Here is a 17,745-nt window from a genome sequence, read left to right as displayed (position 1 = left end):
ACATTCTAGTGACTTCCGGTAACAACCCTTCTGTGCTGGGGCAGATCATCTTCCCCGGTATCTCAGGGTTCCCGTGAATAAAGTAATGGAAGAAACCTGTACACTCTACCCAGCCCTTGTGATACCGCACCCAAGCAGAGTACAAAGCGGATTTGCTTGTGGGCCCGTTATTCTGATAAACGTTGGTGAACCTGTGAAAAGAGAGAGAAATGCCGGGGTGGCATGGGGGAGGGAGCCGCTCACTCCCTTCTGCTACCCACATGTTTGTGTGTGCGGCTCTAGAACGCTGACTTTAGTAAAGGTTTTCTTCATTCAGGTTGAGGTCTTCACCCTTCTGTGTCTTCCACAATCTGGGGAGTTTCTTTCAATGTCTAATACCTTCTTCTCGTTAAGTGTTTCCTCCCTTGGTCCTGCCTGGTGAGCTGGGCTACACAGCCTGCAAGGCAGCGGTGGCCTCTTTGCCTTGCTGTTGTGCCTTGAGTGTAGAGTTGCTCTAAGCAGCTAGCTCCCCGTCCTCTTTCCTGGCCCCACTGGACAGAAGTGATTGGCGACAGGAGTGGGAGGGAGCGAGGTGGTACCGAGAGGCCGGGAGTCCAGAGGCCTGCGGGGGTGGCGCAGCCTCTGCAGGGGCTCCGTAACCTCCAGGGTCTTCCTGACTTTCCTTTGCTCCGTTTATACATCCCTTCACTCCTCCTGCCAGAGGTCCTGTGTGACAGAAGGAAGAGGAGGGGTACCCTCCTGCCTGATTACCTGCATTTTTATCTTAGGGCACCTTGTGTGCGAAGTGAAGCATCCCAGGGGAGATGCAGAGATGAAAGACACAGACAGCGCATCCAGTGAACCAAGCTTTCTCACGGGCCACGTTCATCACCCCTCATGTCACTCCTGTGAGACAGGTGCATTCACTGCCATTTTTAAGATGAGGAAAACGGAAATGAGAGTCTTGCCCCAAATCTAGAGTTTAGTAAATGGCAGAGCTGGGATTCAAACCCAGGACCTTCTGCCTTCCAAGATCTCAAAGAGTTCATAAATATATGAAAAATGAGCAGCAGTTGTAAAAAGAGGTTAGATTACACACCACTTTTATATCTATGGCTTCTTGTAGCCTTGTGAAAACCTTAGGTAGGGAGGGCAGGTGTGATTATCTCTGTTTATAAACGAGGCAGTGGAAGTGCCTGGAGATCAGCGACCCTCCCAGGGTCAGGAGCCAGTTTTTCTGCCCGCAGATCACTGGTCATTTAGTGCTGGGTCATTGAGTTCTTATGACTGAAGATAATGGCCGACATAGTGGTATTTAAAGAATTGAGTTCGCTCGGAGTATCAGTATTCCTGTGTTAGTTTTCTTGGGCTGTCGTAACAAACTGCGTGGCTTAAAGCAACAGAAGTGTGTTCTCGCCTAGTCCTGAGAAGCCTGAAATCAGGGTGTCGGCAGGGCCCTCCATGTGCCCCCTGAAGGCTCAAGCGGAGAATCCTTGCTTGCCTCCTCCAGCTCCCAGTGGCCCCGGGCCGTCCTTGGCGTTGCCCGGCTAGTAGCTGGATCCCTCCATCTCTGTCTCCACCACTGTCTGGGCTGTGTGTCTGTGTGACCTCTCCTTTTAGGAGGGCATCAGTCATTGGTCTTAGGGCCCAGCCTAAACCAGCATGAATTCATCTTAATTTAATTATATCTGCGAAGACCTTATTTCCAAATAAAGTCATGTTCTGAGGTTATGGGTGGACAATTTTGGGAGACATTATTCAACTCACTAAAGTTTTTCAAAAGGGTTGAAGTTTGAGCAGTAAAAGTAAAGCACAGCTTTCTCCCCTTCCCTCCCAAGTTGGGTTATTCCTTGTAGCAACCTAGCCACGCCTGGTGGGAAGAAAGATGAGTCCTTGCAAACTTCGTTTCACATTGCAAATGGGAACCCTGTGGGCCTTCCCCATCAGAGGACCCTCCACGGTGGGTGAAAGATAGTCGTTTCGATAGATGCCAGGGGGTGTGGCCTTTGGTCCCTGTCCTTGGCAGGCAGAGTTCTCCTATGGCCCTGAGCTGAGAGCTCTTTTTTTCTCCCCGTGGCTTGCAATAGTTTATTTTTTTTAATTAAAAAAAAAAGTATTTATTTATTTATTTTTGGCTGCATCAGGTCTTAGTTGTAGCACGTGGGATCCTCTGCTGCGGTGCGTGGCCTCCTCGGTGCGGCGCGCGGGCTTCTCTCTAGTTGTGGCGCACAGGCTCCAGGGCGCATGGGTGCTGTGGTTGCGGCTCGCGGGCTTAGTTGCCCCACGGCATGGGGGATCTTAGTTCCCTGACCAGGGGTTGAACCTGCGTCCCCTGCATTGGCAGGCGGATTCTTAACCACTGGACCACCAGGGAAGTCCCTTAATTTTTAATTTTTATATGGTTTTTAAAGGTTCCTTTCCATTTGAAATTATCACAAAATATTGGCTATATTCCCTGCATTATACAATATATCCTTGGGCCGTGAGCTTCTGAACAGTCTGGATTCTTAGGTCTTTCTAGCTCCCAGGGCTGTAGAAGAAGTGGAAGAGGATGTTAGTTTTTCTCGTGGTGTCTGCAGTTACGTTCCTGGCAGATCCACATGGGGCGTTGAGTCCTTGTGAAGAACAGGCTTTTTTTTTTTTTTTTTTGGATTTTATTTTATTTCATTTTTTATACAGCAGGTTCTTATTGGTTATCTATCTTATACATATTGGTGTATACATGTCAATCCCAGTCTCTCAATTCATCCCACCATCTCCGCTCCCCACCCTTCCGCCCCTGCTTTCCCCCGTTGGCGTCCGTACGTTTGTTCTCCACATCTGTGGAAGGACAGGCTTTGTGATGCTGTGGGTACTGCCTCGGCAGCATCAGGGTCTGGTCTCTGTCTAGGTATTAATCGGCTTTGGGCAGAGAACTGGACTACTCTGGGCCTCTCTTGTGATGAAAAATTTTCCAGTATAAATGAGAAATGGACAAGGTGGAGGAGAAGCGAATGAGGATCGATGACCTCGGGTTGGGAGGGTGTTCAGGACTGTGGCGAACTGAAGAATCCGTTCCCCATCCGAAGAGTGGACAGCTGCTTCACTGGAAATCAAGAGTTTTACGCGAAATATCCCAGATTTTAACAGTGGATTGAAAAACACACTGGATAGGACGAATGAAACACAGTTGGGGCAAGTCTACCTTTGGGCCACCAGTTTGCAACCTGTGGTCTCAAGCTCGCCCTAAAAATTCCGTGATTCTTGCACCAGCAGTGGTGCTCGAACTCCGTCATGGAGAGGAGCAAAGATAACTCATTCCACAGAAAGGGCTGCATTTGTAAACGTTAGCACCGTTTATAAAAAGTTACTTAGAATATTTTGACAATTAAAATACTTTTGTAGTTTTATTCATATTTCTAACGTGTTGAAATTTATATCCTCTATCATTTGATGGCCGTGACACCTGTATGACTGCGTCACTCAGTTAGTGACAGGTCAGGAGTTACACCCCAGGCCCTGGGGCCCCAGAGCTCATGCTCCCCGAGTCCTGTACTGTATACCACAGGCATCTTACCCACTGCTGAGCGTGCTTTCTCCCGTCTTCATGTTCCTGGCTCCTTTTCGTCCGCCAGGTTACTGTTTCGGCATCTCTCCCCTTGGAGACCTCCACCACGCACACCAGCCGCGCCAGGCATTCCATCCCAAGCCGTTCCCCTGCTGCTGTCAGTCCCAGCTCCTGTTTATCGTCCTCACGGCACTCACCACGATTTGTAATCACTCTGATTGCTAGTCTTGCTCTGTAGTTTCGCTCAGTCTCCCTGATCAGCACGTATGTGGTGTGAGGGCAGGACGCGTGTCAGTGTCTGCTGTTTTACCTTTGGTCTCTAGCCAGGCAAGGGCTGACTCATAGCGGGTGCTCCGTACATTTGTTGAGTGGGTGTGTGTGTGGGTGTGTGTGTGCGCGGGGTGGGCGTGGCTTGCTGAATTCCTCATATACAGGTTTGGATGGATGGAAGGGTAGCGGGGAGAGAGGCGTCGTGCTCTAATTTCGTACATTAGCTTTCCTCCCCTCCCCCTTCCTGCTGTTGCCTCCCCAACTTTTCCTAGGCCTTCTGTTCCCTCTTAACTGTTCCGTCATTCTTCCCAGGTACCCAAAGTTGGGAACCTGCCCCTGACGACCGAAGTTGTCAAGAGCCTAGCAACTCCTCTGGCCCTGGAGAAGAAGCCCCAGGTGGCCTACAAGACAGAGATCATCGGAGGCGTGGTGGTACACACGCCCATCAACCAGGTGCTGGGGCCTGGCGCTGCCAGAGGGTGGAGGGGTTCGGGGGTGTCCGTGGTGTGTCAGTGACATGACAGAAGGGCTGGACCGAGGAAGGGGTGAGGGTAGCGGGGCCAGTGCACATGGGGTGGTCAAGAAGATACCGGCAGTGCAGAAATTGAGGCCACCGCCTCTGAAGCTCTGTGGCAGTACGGCTTTGCGTCACCCACGGGGACCGGCACTGTGAAGCCCGTGAGAAGTGGGGTCGAGGATGGCTGGAAACAAGCCCCGCTGTCCCTAGGCCTCGTCCAGTTTGCTTCAGAGTCTTCCCTTTCTCCCGGGTCTGCCCAACCTCCCCAGCCTTGGTCTGTGAACGCACCCCGTACAGTGCCTTCCCGGGGCAAAGCCAAAGGGTTTTTTTTATGGTTTCTTTCTCTCTCTCTCTTTTTTTTTTTAACATCTTTATTGGAGTATAATTGCTTTACAATCGTGTGTTAGTTTCTGCTGTATAACAAAGTGAATCAGCTATACATATACATACACCCCCATATCCCCTCCCTCTTGCATCTCCCTCCTACCCTCCCTATCCCACCCCTCTAGGTGGACACAAAGCACCGAACTGATCTCCCTGTGCTATGCGGCAGCTCCCCACTAGCTACCTGTTTTACAGTTGGTAGTGTATATAAGGGCATGCCACTCTCTCACTTCGTCCCAGCTTACCCACCTGGTTTATTTCTCACTTGACTGCCATCGTGGCCCAAGAGGAAGAGATGATTGGCCGGAGAGGGTGGGGTCAGGGGTGTGGCTGCGTCAGGAGGGGGCGGTGCTAATCCTGCAGCTGTTTCCTTGTAGAACGGTGGGGATGGGCAGGAAGGGAGTGAGCCCGGCTCCCACGCCATCCTTCGAAGGTCTCAGAGTTACATCCCCACGACAGGCTGCCGCGTCCCCACCGGGCCCCCCCTCATTAAGAGCGGCTATTGTGTGAAGCAAGGGAATGTGGTGAGTGTCCATGCGGGGGCTGGGAGGGGTTCTGGGGACCCCGGGAGCCAGTGGGTGTGGGCAAGGCAGAGGGGAGGGCAGTTTGCAAGGAGGAGCGTGGAGCCAGCCACGCCCAAACCGCCCAAACCAGGGAGAGGCTGGGGTGGGGAGAGCTCCCGCCCCGCAGCTCTGAGGTGATCCGAGGAGTCGCCCCATGAGAAGAAGTCCTTGCCCCTCACCCCCAACGTGGGAGCCTGGCTTCGGTGGGGCGGGGTCCCCAGGAGCTTAGAACCCGAACGCACCCCCGGGAATGCTGGGAACTCTTCTAACGTCCTGCTCTTTACCCTTTATTTCAGCGCAAGAGCTGGAAACGGCGCTTCTTTGCGCTGGACGATTTTACCATCTGCTACTTCAAGTGTGAGCAGGTTTGTAGTCACTCTGGGGCCCGCCTGAGAGGCCGTGGAGGGCAGAGGCACAGGAGTCACACCCACGTGTGTGTGTCCGAGCAGAGATGTGGGCACACAGACTCCGGGGGTGCTTGTGTCTGACCTCCGTCCTTCTGGTGTGCGCATCTTCATGGTGATGTAAAGTGGCCTTAACTCCCTGCCTTCCTGGTCAGGGCCACAGAGCATCATCTTAGATTTCTTTCCTCTCTTGATTATTTTGAGACCTTGTCTTGTTTGCCACCTGGTCTCAGCCAGTGATCTCTGATGATGATGGCTGCCTGGTCTGGGCGTTGGGCTGACAGCCTCATGCACTCTCTCTCTGTTTCCCCCCAGGACCGAGAACCTCTGCGTACCATATTCCTCAAGGATGTTCTCAAGACCCACGAGTGTTTGGTCAAGTCTGGGTAATTGTCTCTGCTTATTCTTCTCTGGTCAGAACTCCGTGTGCCCTCTTAACTCTTCTTTATTTTTTTAACATCTTCATTGGAGTATAATTGCTTTACAGTGGTGTGTTAGTTTCTGCTGTATAACAAAGTGAATCAGCTATACATACACATATATCCCCATATCTCCTCCCTCTTGCGTCTCCCTCCCACCCTCCCTATCCCACCCCTCTAGGTGGTCACAAAGAACCAAGCTGATCTCCCTGTGCTATGCGGCTGCTTCCCACTAGCTGTCTCTTTTACGGTAGTATATGTAAGTCCGTGTCACTCTCTCACTTCGTCTCAGCCTTAACTCTTCTGTTACTCCCCTTCTGAGGCTCTATAGCAGAAACTTCTTCCAAGAGCAGGAAGATGTTGTCTCCTTGACATCTGTGGCTGATTCTCCACATCCAAGCTGCCGCAGCTGTGAAATGGCGCTGGGCAAACCTATCCTCTTCCCGTCCCCTTACTCTCGCTCCTGAAATGGGCCTATGTGATACTTTTCTGATGGAGAAAAAGAAAGGATATAGAACAAAGGAGAGGTGCTTCTCAGGTGTCAGCTGCTCATCTCACCGGAGGACTGGGCTCAGAGGTGGAGGGGGACTGTGCCCTTAGTCACTTGCTTTTCAGTGCATCTGCTCAGACCCCTGTTTATGCCATGCCTCTGCCCTGAACTTGTTATGCCTTTCTCCTCTCCTCATTTTGACAAAGTCCCTGATGTCTTCTTAATATGGGGATGAGTCACAGCAATGCTCTCGGGCAGGACGAGGAAGTATTTTTAATGTGTTCCTCTTTCAACTAGGAAATGGTCACCTTTCCAGTGCCACAGAGCGTAGGACGAGTTTGGGACCTGGGGCCTCTTCGAGTGCGCTCCCATATCCAACACCCATACAGGTGCCCCTGGAACCAAACTTTAGAGACCCGAGGGCGTCCGGGCATCTAGCAGTCCTCATTTGGCCCTCAGTCTGCAGTCTGTAGGGGTACTATATGGAATCTCCGTCCCACGGACTGTGCATGCAGAGCCTGCGTCCCCAGGGAAGCTGTTAGCAGCAGACTGACTGTTCTCACATGAAGGCATGGGAGGGTCTTGCATGAAAACGAGGTGTCTTGTGGCCCAAGGAAGCAGGCACTGTTGTGAGCCTTGCAAACGGCAGTTGCAGAGTGTGGAAGATTAGGGAAGTTCCCACCGACAAATTATCATGCGTGAAAGGTGCTACAGATGGAAGCTGCAGAAGTGTGGCCCCAGCGGTGACAGTGGGTGGAGGAGAGATGAGGCTTGCTCCTGACCCTGGAGGCCCGTGCAGGTTGATGGGTGTATTGGGGCAGCTTAGGAAACCCAGATAATGTTCGTCCCTAAGAGCGCTTTGCACTTTGCCTGAGCCAGAGTCAGACTGAACTCCGAGGAAAAGAATTGAGGGAGTTGAAGATCCTCGGGGACGGAAGTTGCCGAGGCCCTGCAGGTTCCAGGCCTGTGAGACTGGGGTCTCCCAAACCCAGTCACGGGGGTTAGGGCCTCTGAGTAGTCAGTTAATGTTTTGTTGACTTGAGTTGAATTGAAAGGCCACATGTAGCCTGAGAAGTAGATATGAAAAGGGTGGGGATTTCCTCCCTGTTTGCGTTTACCTCCCCTGTAGTAGATTACATGATTGTGCTGCATGTGCATGAATAGTTGAAAAGGTTAAACCATCTTATCCAGAAAGAAGAGCCATCTCCACTCGGATACTCAGAAAGTGATTATAATAGCTAATGAAATGCATTTCAAATGACCACTCTGTGACATTCATTGTACCAGGTGCCTCATATAACTTATGAGATGCCTTATATAACTTATAACTGATCTTTGCGGTAAGAAGCTTGGTAGAGGAGTGCTTCTGATTTCCATTTTACAGTTGGGGTAGAAAGGCTCACAAAGTTTTAGAAATATTCCTAAAGTACCTTTTCCCAGTGGAGTCAGGATTGGGCCCCAGGTCTGTCTGACCCCTGATTGCCGTCCCCGCCCATGTGGGGCTCTAGTCTCGTGCTCCTCCTTTGCCCAGGTGCCCATGTCACTGGCAGCGCACCTGCCATTTCCTTCCAAGTCCTGATTCCTGAAGCCAGCCCTGCCTGTGATCAGTCCTTTCTTTCTTTTTCTTTCTTTCTTTCTTTTTTTTTTTTTTAATTTTTTGACCACACCACATGGCATGTAGGATCTTAGTTCCTCAACCAGGAATCAAACCCAGGCCCCCCTGCAGTGGAAGTGCAGAGGCTTAACCACTGGACCACCGGGGAAGTCCCCCTGTGATTAGTCCTTTCTTGGAATTATTCTAACTCTTGGCATATAACACGCAGTCTAACATCTGACTGTAAAGTTTTGCTCTTTTATGTTCTTTCATGGGGAAGGAATTAGATCTTTCACTCCTTACATGTTCCCCGTAGTGACTGGATGCACAGAGCAGGCATTTCACCCTGTAAATAATTTCGGGATGGGAGGTTTGAAGGCGAGCTACCTCTCGCCTTCCTCCTTGCGGAAGTAGGGTCCCTCTTCCAAACCTCACACCCAATTTGAAGCATCTTCCAGTGGTCTACTCTCTCCTTCCCTTTTTCCTCTTGAGCATCCAGTCCCCTTTTGAGAGCAGGGATTTAGGGAAGCTGATGCAGTTGCTGTGTGGGTGGAGAAAGGCCTTGGAAATAAGAGATTCAGGTCCCTTAGGAGAGGCACCTGGTAGTGGAGTAACTAAGAGCGTAGACTCTGGAGTTGGACCCAGTTTCAAATCCTGGCTCTGCCGGTTCCTTACTCCGGTGCCGTGGACAAGTCATGGAACCTCTCTGAGCCTGGGTTTCCCCATCCATAAAGTAGGGAAAGTCTTACTGCCTCATTGGATTGTTGGGAAGATTGGATGAAATAACACATTAAAAAACACAAAGAAGGGCTTCCCTGGTGGCGTAGTGGTTGAGAGTCCACCTGCCGATGCAGGGGACACGGGTTCGTGCCCCGGTCTGGGAAGATCCCACATGCCGTGGAGCGGCTAGGCCCCTGAGCCACGGCTGCTGAGCCTGCGTGTCCGGAGCCTGTGCTCCACAACGGGAGAGGCCACAACAGTGAGAGGCCCGCGTACTGCAAAAAAAACAAATAAACAAAAAAAAAAATAACACAACAGATTGGTGGTTGTCAGAGGCGGAGGGTGGGGAGTGGCCGAAATGGGTGAAGGGGGTGGAAAGATACAAACCTCCAGTTATCAAATCAGTAAGTCCCGGGGATGCCAGGTGCAGCGCGGTGACTGTGGTTGACAGCACTGTATTCTATATTTGAAAGTTGCTAAGAGAGTAGAGCTTAAAAGCTATAATCTCATCACGAGAAATAAAATTTGAGTGTTACGTACGAGACAGTGATCATTTGCAGTGTATACAAATATCAAATCATGTTGTACACCTGAAATGAATATACTGTTTTTTGTCTTACAAATATACTGTTCTATGTCCATCTCTTAATAATATATATGTATATAAAATGTATATTTAATGGAGCATAATGGACAGAACAGTGTGTGCTTGTGTATATATATAAAACCAATAAAATTTTCATCTACTTGACCCTCAGATAAAAACACTTGAAACAGTGCTTCTCACCAAGCACTTTTTATCAGTACATCTGAGCCACTGAAGAAACACACAGTCCTAGACGGTGTGGGGTGTGGTGCATGTGAGGCAAGAGGTTTTGGAGGCCAAGGAGCTTTGTCCTGTTAGAACTGGTGGTGGTGTGTACTGGGGAGGGGGATCCATGGGGATGGTTAAACCACTTGAGACCCTCCAGGAAGTGAAGCTGTAGGAAACCCTGTAATGCCTTCTGAGGCAGGGCAGCAGGAGGAATGGCCTGTGGAGCCCCTTTTTAGGGTAGGGGGCACGGGTACCTGCCTCAGGGTGAATCAAGTCCTCAGTGGGTGACCAGCATGCCTGGTAACTTTCAGGGTGGGGGCACGGGTACCTGCCTCAGGGTGAATCAGGTCCTCAGTGGGTGACCAGCATGCCTGGTAACTTTCTATCTCTTTCTCTGTCTAGCGATCTGCTGATGAGGGACAACCTGTTTGAAATAATAACCAGCTCCAGGACCTTCTACGTGCAGGTAAAAAGCTCGCTGCCAGAAGACGCTGACGTTCCTTCTCTGTGGGTGGTGTGCTTGTAGGCCTGCCTTTCCCTTTGCTTTCTCTTTTATTTTGTTCGAAGTTTCTAGGTGGTAAATTTAGCCCCCGATAGTCAGTCCGACTCCCATTTTATTCTAAACAGGATGTTTGCCAAAAGCTTCCCAACCGTAAAATAATAAGAACGGGTTGAGCCGCTACACTGGGGAATGTGAGTTTGTACCAGCTGCTCGTAGCTGCTGGGCGCCAGCTCAGCAGAGAAAAGGGGAACTGGTCAGTGGTTTCACTTCTCCCTTGGAGGGTGTTTATAAGCCCCGTCTATGTGTGGACAGCACTGTGTGCGGAAGGACAAAAGCACAGAGGGCCCTGTGCGGGTACCAGGTGCACAGCCAGCTGCACAGAGAAAGCGATTGTTTGGACTCCGACGGTTCAGCTCTCAGAAGCATCTCCCCTCCACCCACAGCCTTGGAGTTCTCCCAACTCCTTCTCAAATCATAGGAGCTAGAAAGGCAGATTTCTAGCCTCTAGCCTGGCCTAGACTTTCAAGGCCAAGTCCTCGCTGCAGCCTGCCTAGCCGTCCACAGAGCGTGCCTTGATTCCTGCAGCCTCACGGTGCTGGTGCCCGTCGAGCGCCAAGGCTGCCATGGAGTGTGTTGGTTGAAATGTGGGGCTCCCCGACCAAAGCTTCTCAGGGTTCCCCGCGCGCTCCCCACTCAACACCTTCCCTTTCGTGAGGTCGACCCTCACCCATTTCGTGAGCAGCAGGTCCTTCTGAGCGGGTCCCCTTTCCTGAGCCCAGCAGACATGCTAGCAGCCTGAGGCATCTGTGTGTTCCATTCATTTAGACAAGCATCTGGGAAGAGCTGTGGAAAAGTGCTGCTGGGGCCCTAGAGCAGCCTCCACGGCCATTCAGGGACATGTTTGAGCTGTCGGTGCACCAAAAGAGTTTCCAGTTCTTGGACTAGACAGATGGGGCGTTGCCTCATCCTGGGGACCCCGCATTCAACAGAGCAGATCCTGAACCCGAGAGGGAGATAGTCAGGTAAACAGGCAGTTAGAACAGTGTGCAGAGGTGGGGAGGGCGTGTTGGAGAGATGAACGCAGGGGAGCTTTCGGGGCAGTGGAACTGTCCTGTGTGATACTGCAGTGGCAGATGTGTGAAATCGAATTTCACAGCACAGAGCATAAACCTTTAATATATGCAAATTTAAAAAATCATTTAGGAGGTCAGGTGATCCTAGCATGGCATGCAGAATATGACCAAAGAACCTAAATGTGTTACAAGTATGAAACAACCTCACTCGTGGGAGTGGGGGAATAAAACAACAAAAAACAAAACAAGAAAACTGTGAGAAGGGCTACCCTTAGAGTGAGTAGTGGTTGCCATAGGAACTCCCAAGAAGGGTACCTCCCCCAGTCTCAGGGAGTCAAGGGAGGTTTCCTGAAGGAAGATACACCGAAGCCAAACCCTTGGCGGAAGAGTGGCCCAGGCAGAGGGAACAGCAAACAACAGGGGTTAAAAAAGCTTGGAGATGAAAGGGGCACAGGTGCTGGGAAGCTGATATGGAGGGCCTGTGGCCTGTGGGCCTTGTTCAGGAGCTTGTATTTTATCCTGGGAGTTAGGGTCCTTGGAGGTTAAGCTAGGGGAGTGACCCAATCAGATCTGCCTCCTAAAAATCCCACTTGGGCAAGTGACCTAAGAGCCTTGTTTTCCTCATCTGTAAAGTGGAGATGAGAGCCCTCGGTCCTGGTCCTGTTGATGGGATGCTGGCGGTGAATGTCCTGTTTGGTGCAGTGTAGGGGACAGGTAAGAAAAGGGTTAGACAGGAGCCAGGGAGAGCAGTTGGAAGGCTGTTGTAATGGTTTCAGTGAGAGATAAAGGTAGCCTGAACTTGGATGGATGGAGAAAAGTGGAAACATTGGAAGCTATTGATAAGTCCTTTCCAGGACTTGAGAGTTGATTGGATGTGGGGTGAAGGGAGCGATTATGCTGGGGTTAAGAGTCTAGAACAGAGCCTTGGACTGGAGATAGTGATTTGGGAAACATGAACGTCAACCAAAAAAAAAAAAAAGTTCAGAAGACACTGCATCCATCATTGGCACGAGTGTCTGCACATTGACCAGGACCTTATCATCATTTCTGTCCTACTTTGCCATCTGCTCCCACATTTCTAGGATACAAGAACACTCACATCCCCCTGAATAAATAAATGAGCAAATGGACAAATCTGTGTATAGCACCAAAACTCAGAATAGAAGGTTGGAGAAGAGTAGAGATTAAAACTCTTTAAGAATATGTATTTATTCATTTAAAAACAACAACTATAAACTCGTTTATGTTAATACAAGTAACATTTAATGAAAAATAACGCTTTCTAAAACAAAAAAGCAACAGGAGTAGCATTTTTTAAATATATTTTTGCAAATCTCTTTAATGGCTGGTTTATTAGAAGACAGCAGGATTCTCATATCTGCTTCTGCACTCAGTCTGTGGCCATATGTTGTTTTGATGGAAGAGTATGAAGAAAATCTGGCCCCGCAGAGACATGTATTTGGAATAAAGGGATATTTTAATAGCTCTTTCAGATAATTGTGGATCTTCTTTGATTCTATACCGAAACTTGACAAATCGTAGTTTCTTAATGTTTAGGTGCTGTGTGGAATCAGAAGCTGGTATCAATAAACTTTCATACTCTTACATTAAAATCCATTGGTCAGTTTTGCTCTCTGAATAGATCATATGTGGCAGGGCTGTATCTAAAGGTGGGATTGGTTCTTGGGGAGAGGTAGGGGTTATTAGCTTGTTGGAAAGGGAGGGCTGCAGAGGTTGGGAGTAAGATTGAGAAGGAGATGCCTAAAGCTTTTGGACAGCTGCAATGGAAGTAACCAGAGGTGCATATGGGAAGCCTTTTATTGATGGCCCGTTAGAACTCAGTGCTTGAAACCATTGCAAATGTTATGATACCGGTCTCATACCAGGTAATCAGAGCTCATCGGACTGCAGTGAAACCACAGACTGCAGTGACGCATTTAATACCCTTCGTTCCTTTCACCTCAAAAAGTGCCCTCACGGACGGAAACCCTACTTTTCCTTTTGAACCAAGCACCAGAGACACGTACACACTTAAGCAGACCAGGAAGAGAGGAAGGTATAAGCTTGGCACTTCCCTTCTCGTTCTGTTGAGTTTCAAGGCTTTTTTTCTAGTCTCTTAGTAATTCACCACAGGGTGGGTGGATTTCAGCTCTGTGTTTTACTGGTTCATGGAGCTACCTGTGTGATGTGGTTTTAAGATAGTTCTGAGTGTTTGATGAAAGCTAAGCACAGGCTTTCCATAAAAGATAGGCATACACATACACTATAATTTTTGCATATAATTTTTGAGGTTTCACTTAATTTCTGTTGCCAGTGGAGTCCAGTTCTTAAAACTACTAATAGAGATTTAAACTGTGATCTCAGTAATGTAATATCCTATTTCTTCTCGTGTGGGATCAGTATCTGCTTTTCTCTTTGAATAGTATATATATATATATATATTTTTTTTTTAATAAATTTATTTATTTTTGGCCGCGTTTGGTGTTCATTGCTGTGCATGGGCTTTCTCTAGTTGCGGCGAGCGGGGGCCACTCTTCATTGCGGTGCGCGGGCTTCTCGTTGCGGTGGCTTCTCTTGTTGCGGAACGCGGTCTCTAGGCGTGCAGGCTTCAGTAGTTGTGGCACGTGGGCTCAGTAGTTGTGGCTCGAGGGCTCTGGAGAGCAGGCTTAGTAGTTGTGGTGCAGGGGCTTAGTTGCTCCGCCGCATGTGGGATCTTCCCAGACCGGGGCTCGAACCCCTGTCCCTTGCATTGGCAGGCGGATTCTTAACCACTGCGCCACCAGGGAAGCCCCTTGAATAATGTTTTAAACATTAGTGAACATTAAAATAATGTTTACTACTGTTTATTATCCTCATGGCTGGGTTCATTACCTAGGTTATCTGACAGAAAAATGTCCTTAAACGGAATTAGTGCATTAGGGAAGAAATGTTAATTAGCAAACAATTTCCGTCTCAAATACTAAATGTTTTAAGAAAGAGATTTAATTGTTTTTCCCATCATATTAGCAAAGATTTTTTAAAAATTGTAATATTTAAAACAAAAAAAAAGTAAAAAATAAAAGGGAATTCCCTGTCAGTCCAGTGGTTAGGACTCCACGCTTTCACTGCCGTGGGCCCAGGTTCCCTCCCTGGTTGGGGAACTAAGATCCTGCAAGCTCGCACTGTGGCCAAAAAATAAAAAAAAGTTTTTTAACTGTAATATTTAATTCTAACAAGGGTGCGTGTAATATACATACATACATATATATGTTTAAATGAAATCTATATTATTGACTAGACATCACTCTGGCCATATATAAGAAGAGCCTTAAAAGCGTGGATACTCTGGGACTTTTCCCGGCGATCCAGTGGTTAAGACTCTGCACTTCCACTGCAGGGGGCGTGGGTTCGATCCCAGGAACTAAGATCCCACATGCCATGTGCTGTGGGCGCCCCCCCCCCCCGCCCCGCAAAAACATGCATACTCTTTAGCAACTTCCCTGGGAGCTGAAGAATCTTAAGTATGAAAAAAGCTTTATACACGAAGATGTGAATAGCAGTATTGTTTATATTAGAGAATTGGAAATGATCTGAACGAATTCTAGAGGATCTGGATTCTTGTGTTTGAGTTTCCAGCTGTTAAGTCAGGTGATTCCCAGTGTTCTCTGATTCAGGATTCCTTGCTAAGTGGAGCTGGGGTGAGCACACCTAGGTTGGTTGAGTGATTGCTCCTAGAGAAGGAGTGAGTGTTTGTTGACTGTCTCAAAGGACAGTCAGATAGGTGGTCTGTGGCTTGTGGGTGGGGCGTTTTTTGCTCTGGTGATAAAAGGACTAAAAGTAGCTTAAAAAGCCCTGGAAACTGACTATTGGACTGTCATCATGGGGGTCTTGCAATCTGGTTAATGGGAACGTTCCATCTCCTGTGTGATGCGGGAGACCTTTGTCTCTCCCTTAGCTCCCATCCCCATCTTTCCCTCTGTCTTCTCACATTTCCCCACCAAATCAACTTCTGTTCCCCTAGAAGGAAAATCTGTAAGAAATGCTATTCTGCTGATGGACAATTTAATTGCCACCATCTCATTCCAATTCAAAATAGCCTTTCTTCTCCCCCAAATATGTTATCTTATTATTATTATTTTTTTTACAGAAGTTGCCTTTAATTATCTTTTGCTCATATTATTTTAATTTACTTGACAATGACGATAATTTACATGCAGAGGCTCTTTCCATATAACGCACCCCCCAGAGTTGCAACTTGTTGTCTTCTACATTACTTTTTGTTTCCAGGGTCATCTCTATAATGTAATTGACTAGTGAAGTAATTAAGAATTTGAATATGACTTTCTACATAAATTAAGAAGCATGCTGGGGCTTCCCTGGTGGTGCAGTGGTTGAGGGTCTGCCTGCCAATGCAGGGGACGCGGGTTCGTGCCCCAGTCCGGGAGGATCCCGCATGCCGCAGAGCGGCTGGGCCCGTGGGCCATGGCCGCTGAGCCTGCGCGTCCGGAGCCTGTGCTCTGCAGCAGGAGAGGCTGCAACAGTGAGAGGCCCGTGTACCGCAAAAAAAAAAAAAAAGCATGCTGTAATATTATTCTGCTTACAGTTGAAAACTTTTTTAATTAGCAAAGTATTCTTTTGAAACTGAGATTGGAAAATGCAATGTATAATTGGTCACTTTATCCAGAGAAAAGCAATACAACTAAGGTGAATTGAGATATAATACAGTTTTACTTTAAATTTCCTAGCTGTAGAAATAGACATTAGCATTTATGGATAATGTTATTTATAATAGAAATAATTATTAATATCTTTTCAAACAACCCAAGGAATCTGAGAGACTTCAAGAAATATAGACATGTGTACAGAAATCCTTAAGAAGGCTGAAAAGAATACAATAGAAAACAGGTAGGCAGTGAAGACCTGGTCACCCTCCCGTCTGTAAACCATTTTATGGGGCTGATAAACAAGCATATTAAGAAAAAGTATGTTACCTTCCTTGATCCCAACAATTTGATCCTTTAGGTAAGAATTATCCACAGTTTGAATATGAAGAAAATGAAATTAAAAAGTTGTAGGGAGAAGGCAGCAAACATATTTATAATACTGGAATTTAAGGCTTCATCTGTGTCCCTCATATAATAATAACAACAACAACGATAATGACTAATATGAAGCCCTTTCTGTGTATTAGGCTCTTTCAAACTGCCTTACCTAAATGAGTTCATTTAATTTTTCCCAATAGTTCTACTTGTGGAACAGGTTAGCTAGCCTTGCTATCAGTAAAATACCTTCTGGAAGAATCTTGGAGACCGTGTCCTGGTTATCTTTTTAGACTAGGGATGGATTTCTCTTTCTGGGAAACCACCAGGTTGTCAGGTAACTGGGAAAAGAAAAGTCCAGGGAAGAGAGAGGGCAGGTGAATTTGCAGCTATGGTGCGTGAGAGGGGTCTTCTCCAGGGGCACCGTTGCTGCCTCTCTTTGGCCCAGCGTGCCAGGGTGTGAAACTGTTCCCCTTGTAAGTGTCCTGCACACACCTAACCAGGGAGGGTTGGTTTGGGGACAGGATGGGGTAAGCATGCAAATTTGAGGGTTTTAAAAAGACTGGTCAAGTATTACCTTGATATAATGCAAAGGGAAAGCATCATTCTAGGGATGGGGAGAGTGAGGGGTATATGTGGAGAATTTTGCAGGCCAGTGTGTGTGATGTTTGCATTCATGTATGCACGGGCATGCAAATGCACGCTGGTAATTTTGGGTGGCTCTATTGGGGAAGGTGCAGGGCGACAGAGAGAGGTTAACTAATAAAACGTTTCTGGAGGTCAAGGTTTCATTCAGTCTTGGTCCCATCTGTGTGCCTGGTACCTGATGTCACGTGTCACCCTGAGTAAGGCCTCAGTAAATGTTTGCCAGGTTCACTTGGATTCAGATCCTGTAAAGCTGGAAAGCACTGAGAATTCCCAGGGCTCTACCTACTGTGGCTTGGCTTCTGATTTTCCTCTTTCTTCACAGAGCCGCTGCTGCCCCCTTCTGGGGTTGCTCGGTATTTCTGAGGGAGGAACTTTCTAAGGCCTCGGCTGTGCCCTCCCTGCATGTTGGTGAGCTTGGTGCTGCAAGTCTAGCAACTCTTGAGGCCTGGATGGGACTCAGGACAGACCCAGATCACTTGTGCTTTGAGAGAAGCCCTATTCCTGGAGAAACCACCTGTCTGGGAGGATTTGGTTTTAATGGGACTGGAGCTGAAAGTGGGATCATTTGTTGGGATAGCTGTGGTAGAAGGATGACTGCACTGGGTGTCAGAAGAACTGGAATCTAGACCTGCCCTAAACCTTGGGCTCTGGCTTTCTGGGCTTCATTTTCCTTTTCTGTAAAACAGGGGTGAGGCCAGGCCGATTGTGTTCCAGAGGGGATGAGGGACTTCAGTAGGGATGGGCCTCTAAGCTCTCCCTCTGTCACGATCTCTGCCCCACTTTGAGCCCTTTTATTTATGGGG

The 17,745-nt window shown here is 48.2% G+C and overlaps 1 protein-coding gene across 5 annotated transcripts in view; it reads left to right on the top strand.

Moving 5' to 3' along the window:
• Positions 1-17,745, top strand: part of PLEKHA2 (pleckstrin homology domain containing A2) — a 56,668-nt gene that overhangs the window by 34,322 nt on the left and 4,601 nt on the right. For all 5 annotated transcript variants that reach the window (XM_079909200.1, XM_079909199.1, XM_079909202.1 and 2 more), the window contains exons 6-10: positions 4,109-4,249; positions 5,075-5,221; positions 5,557-5,625; positions 5,980-6,050; positions 10,104-10,167. In XM_079909200.1, coding sequence (XP_079765326.1) covers positions 4,109-4,249; positions 5,075-5,221; positions 5,557-5,625; positions 5,980-6,050; positions 10,104-10,167 — 492 coding nt within the window. The remainder of the gene's footprint in view (positions 1-4,108; positions 4,250-5,074; positions 5,222-5,556; positions 5,626-5,979; positions 6,051-10,103; positions 10,168-17,745) is intronic.

The sequence above is a fragment of the Stenella coeruleoalba genome (assembly GCF_951394435.1).
Source record: "Stenella coeruleoalba genome assembly, chromosome: 21".
Lineage (NCBI taxonomy): Eukaryota > Metazoa > Chordata > Mammalia > Artiodactyla > Delphinidae > Stenella > Stenella coeruleoalba.
Note: the sequence above shows the minus strand (reverse complement) of the source record. Positions and strands in the feature narration are given on the sequence as shown.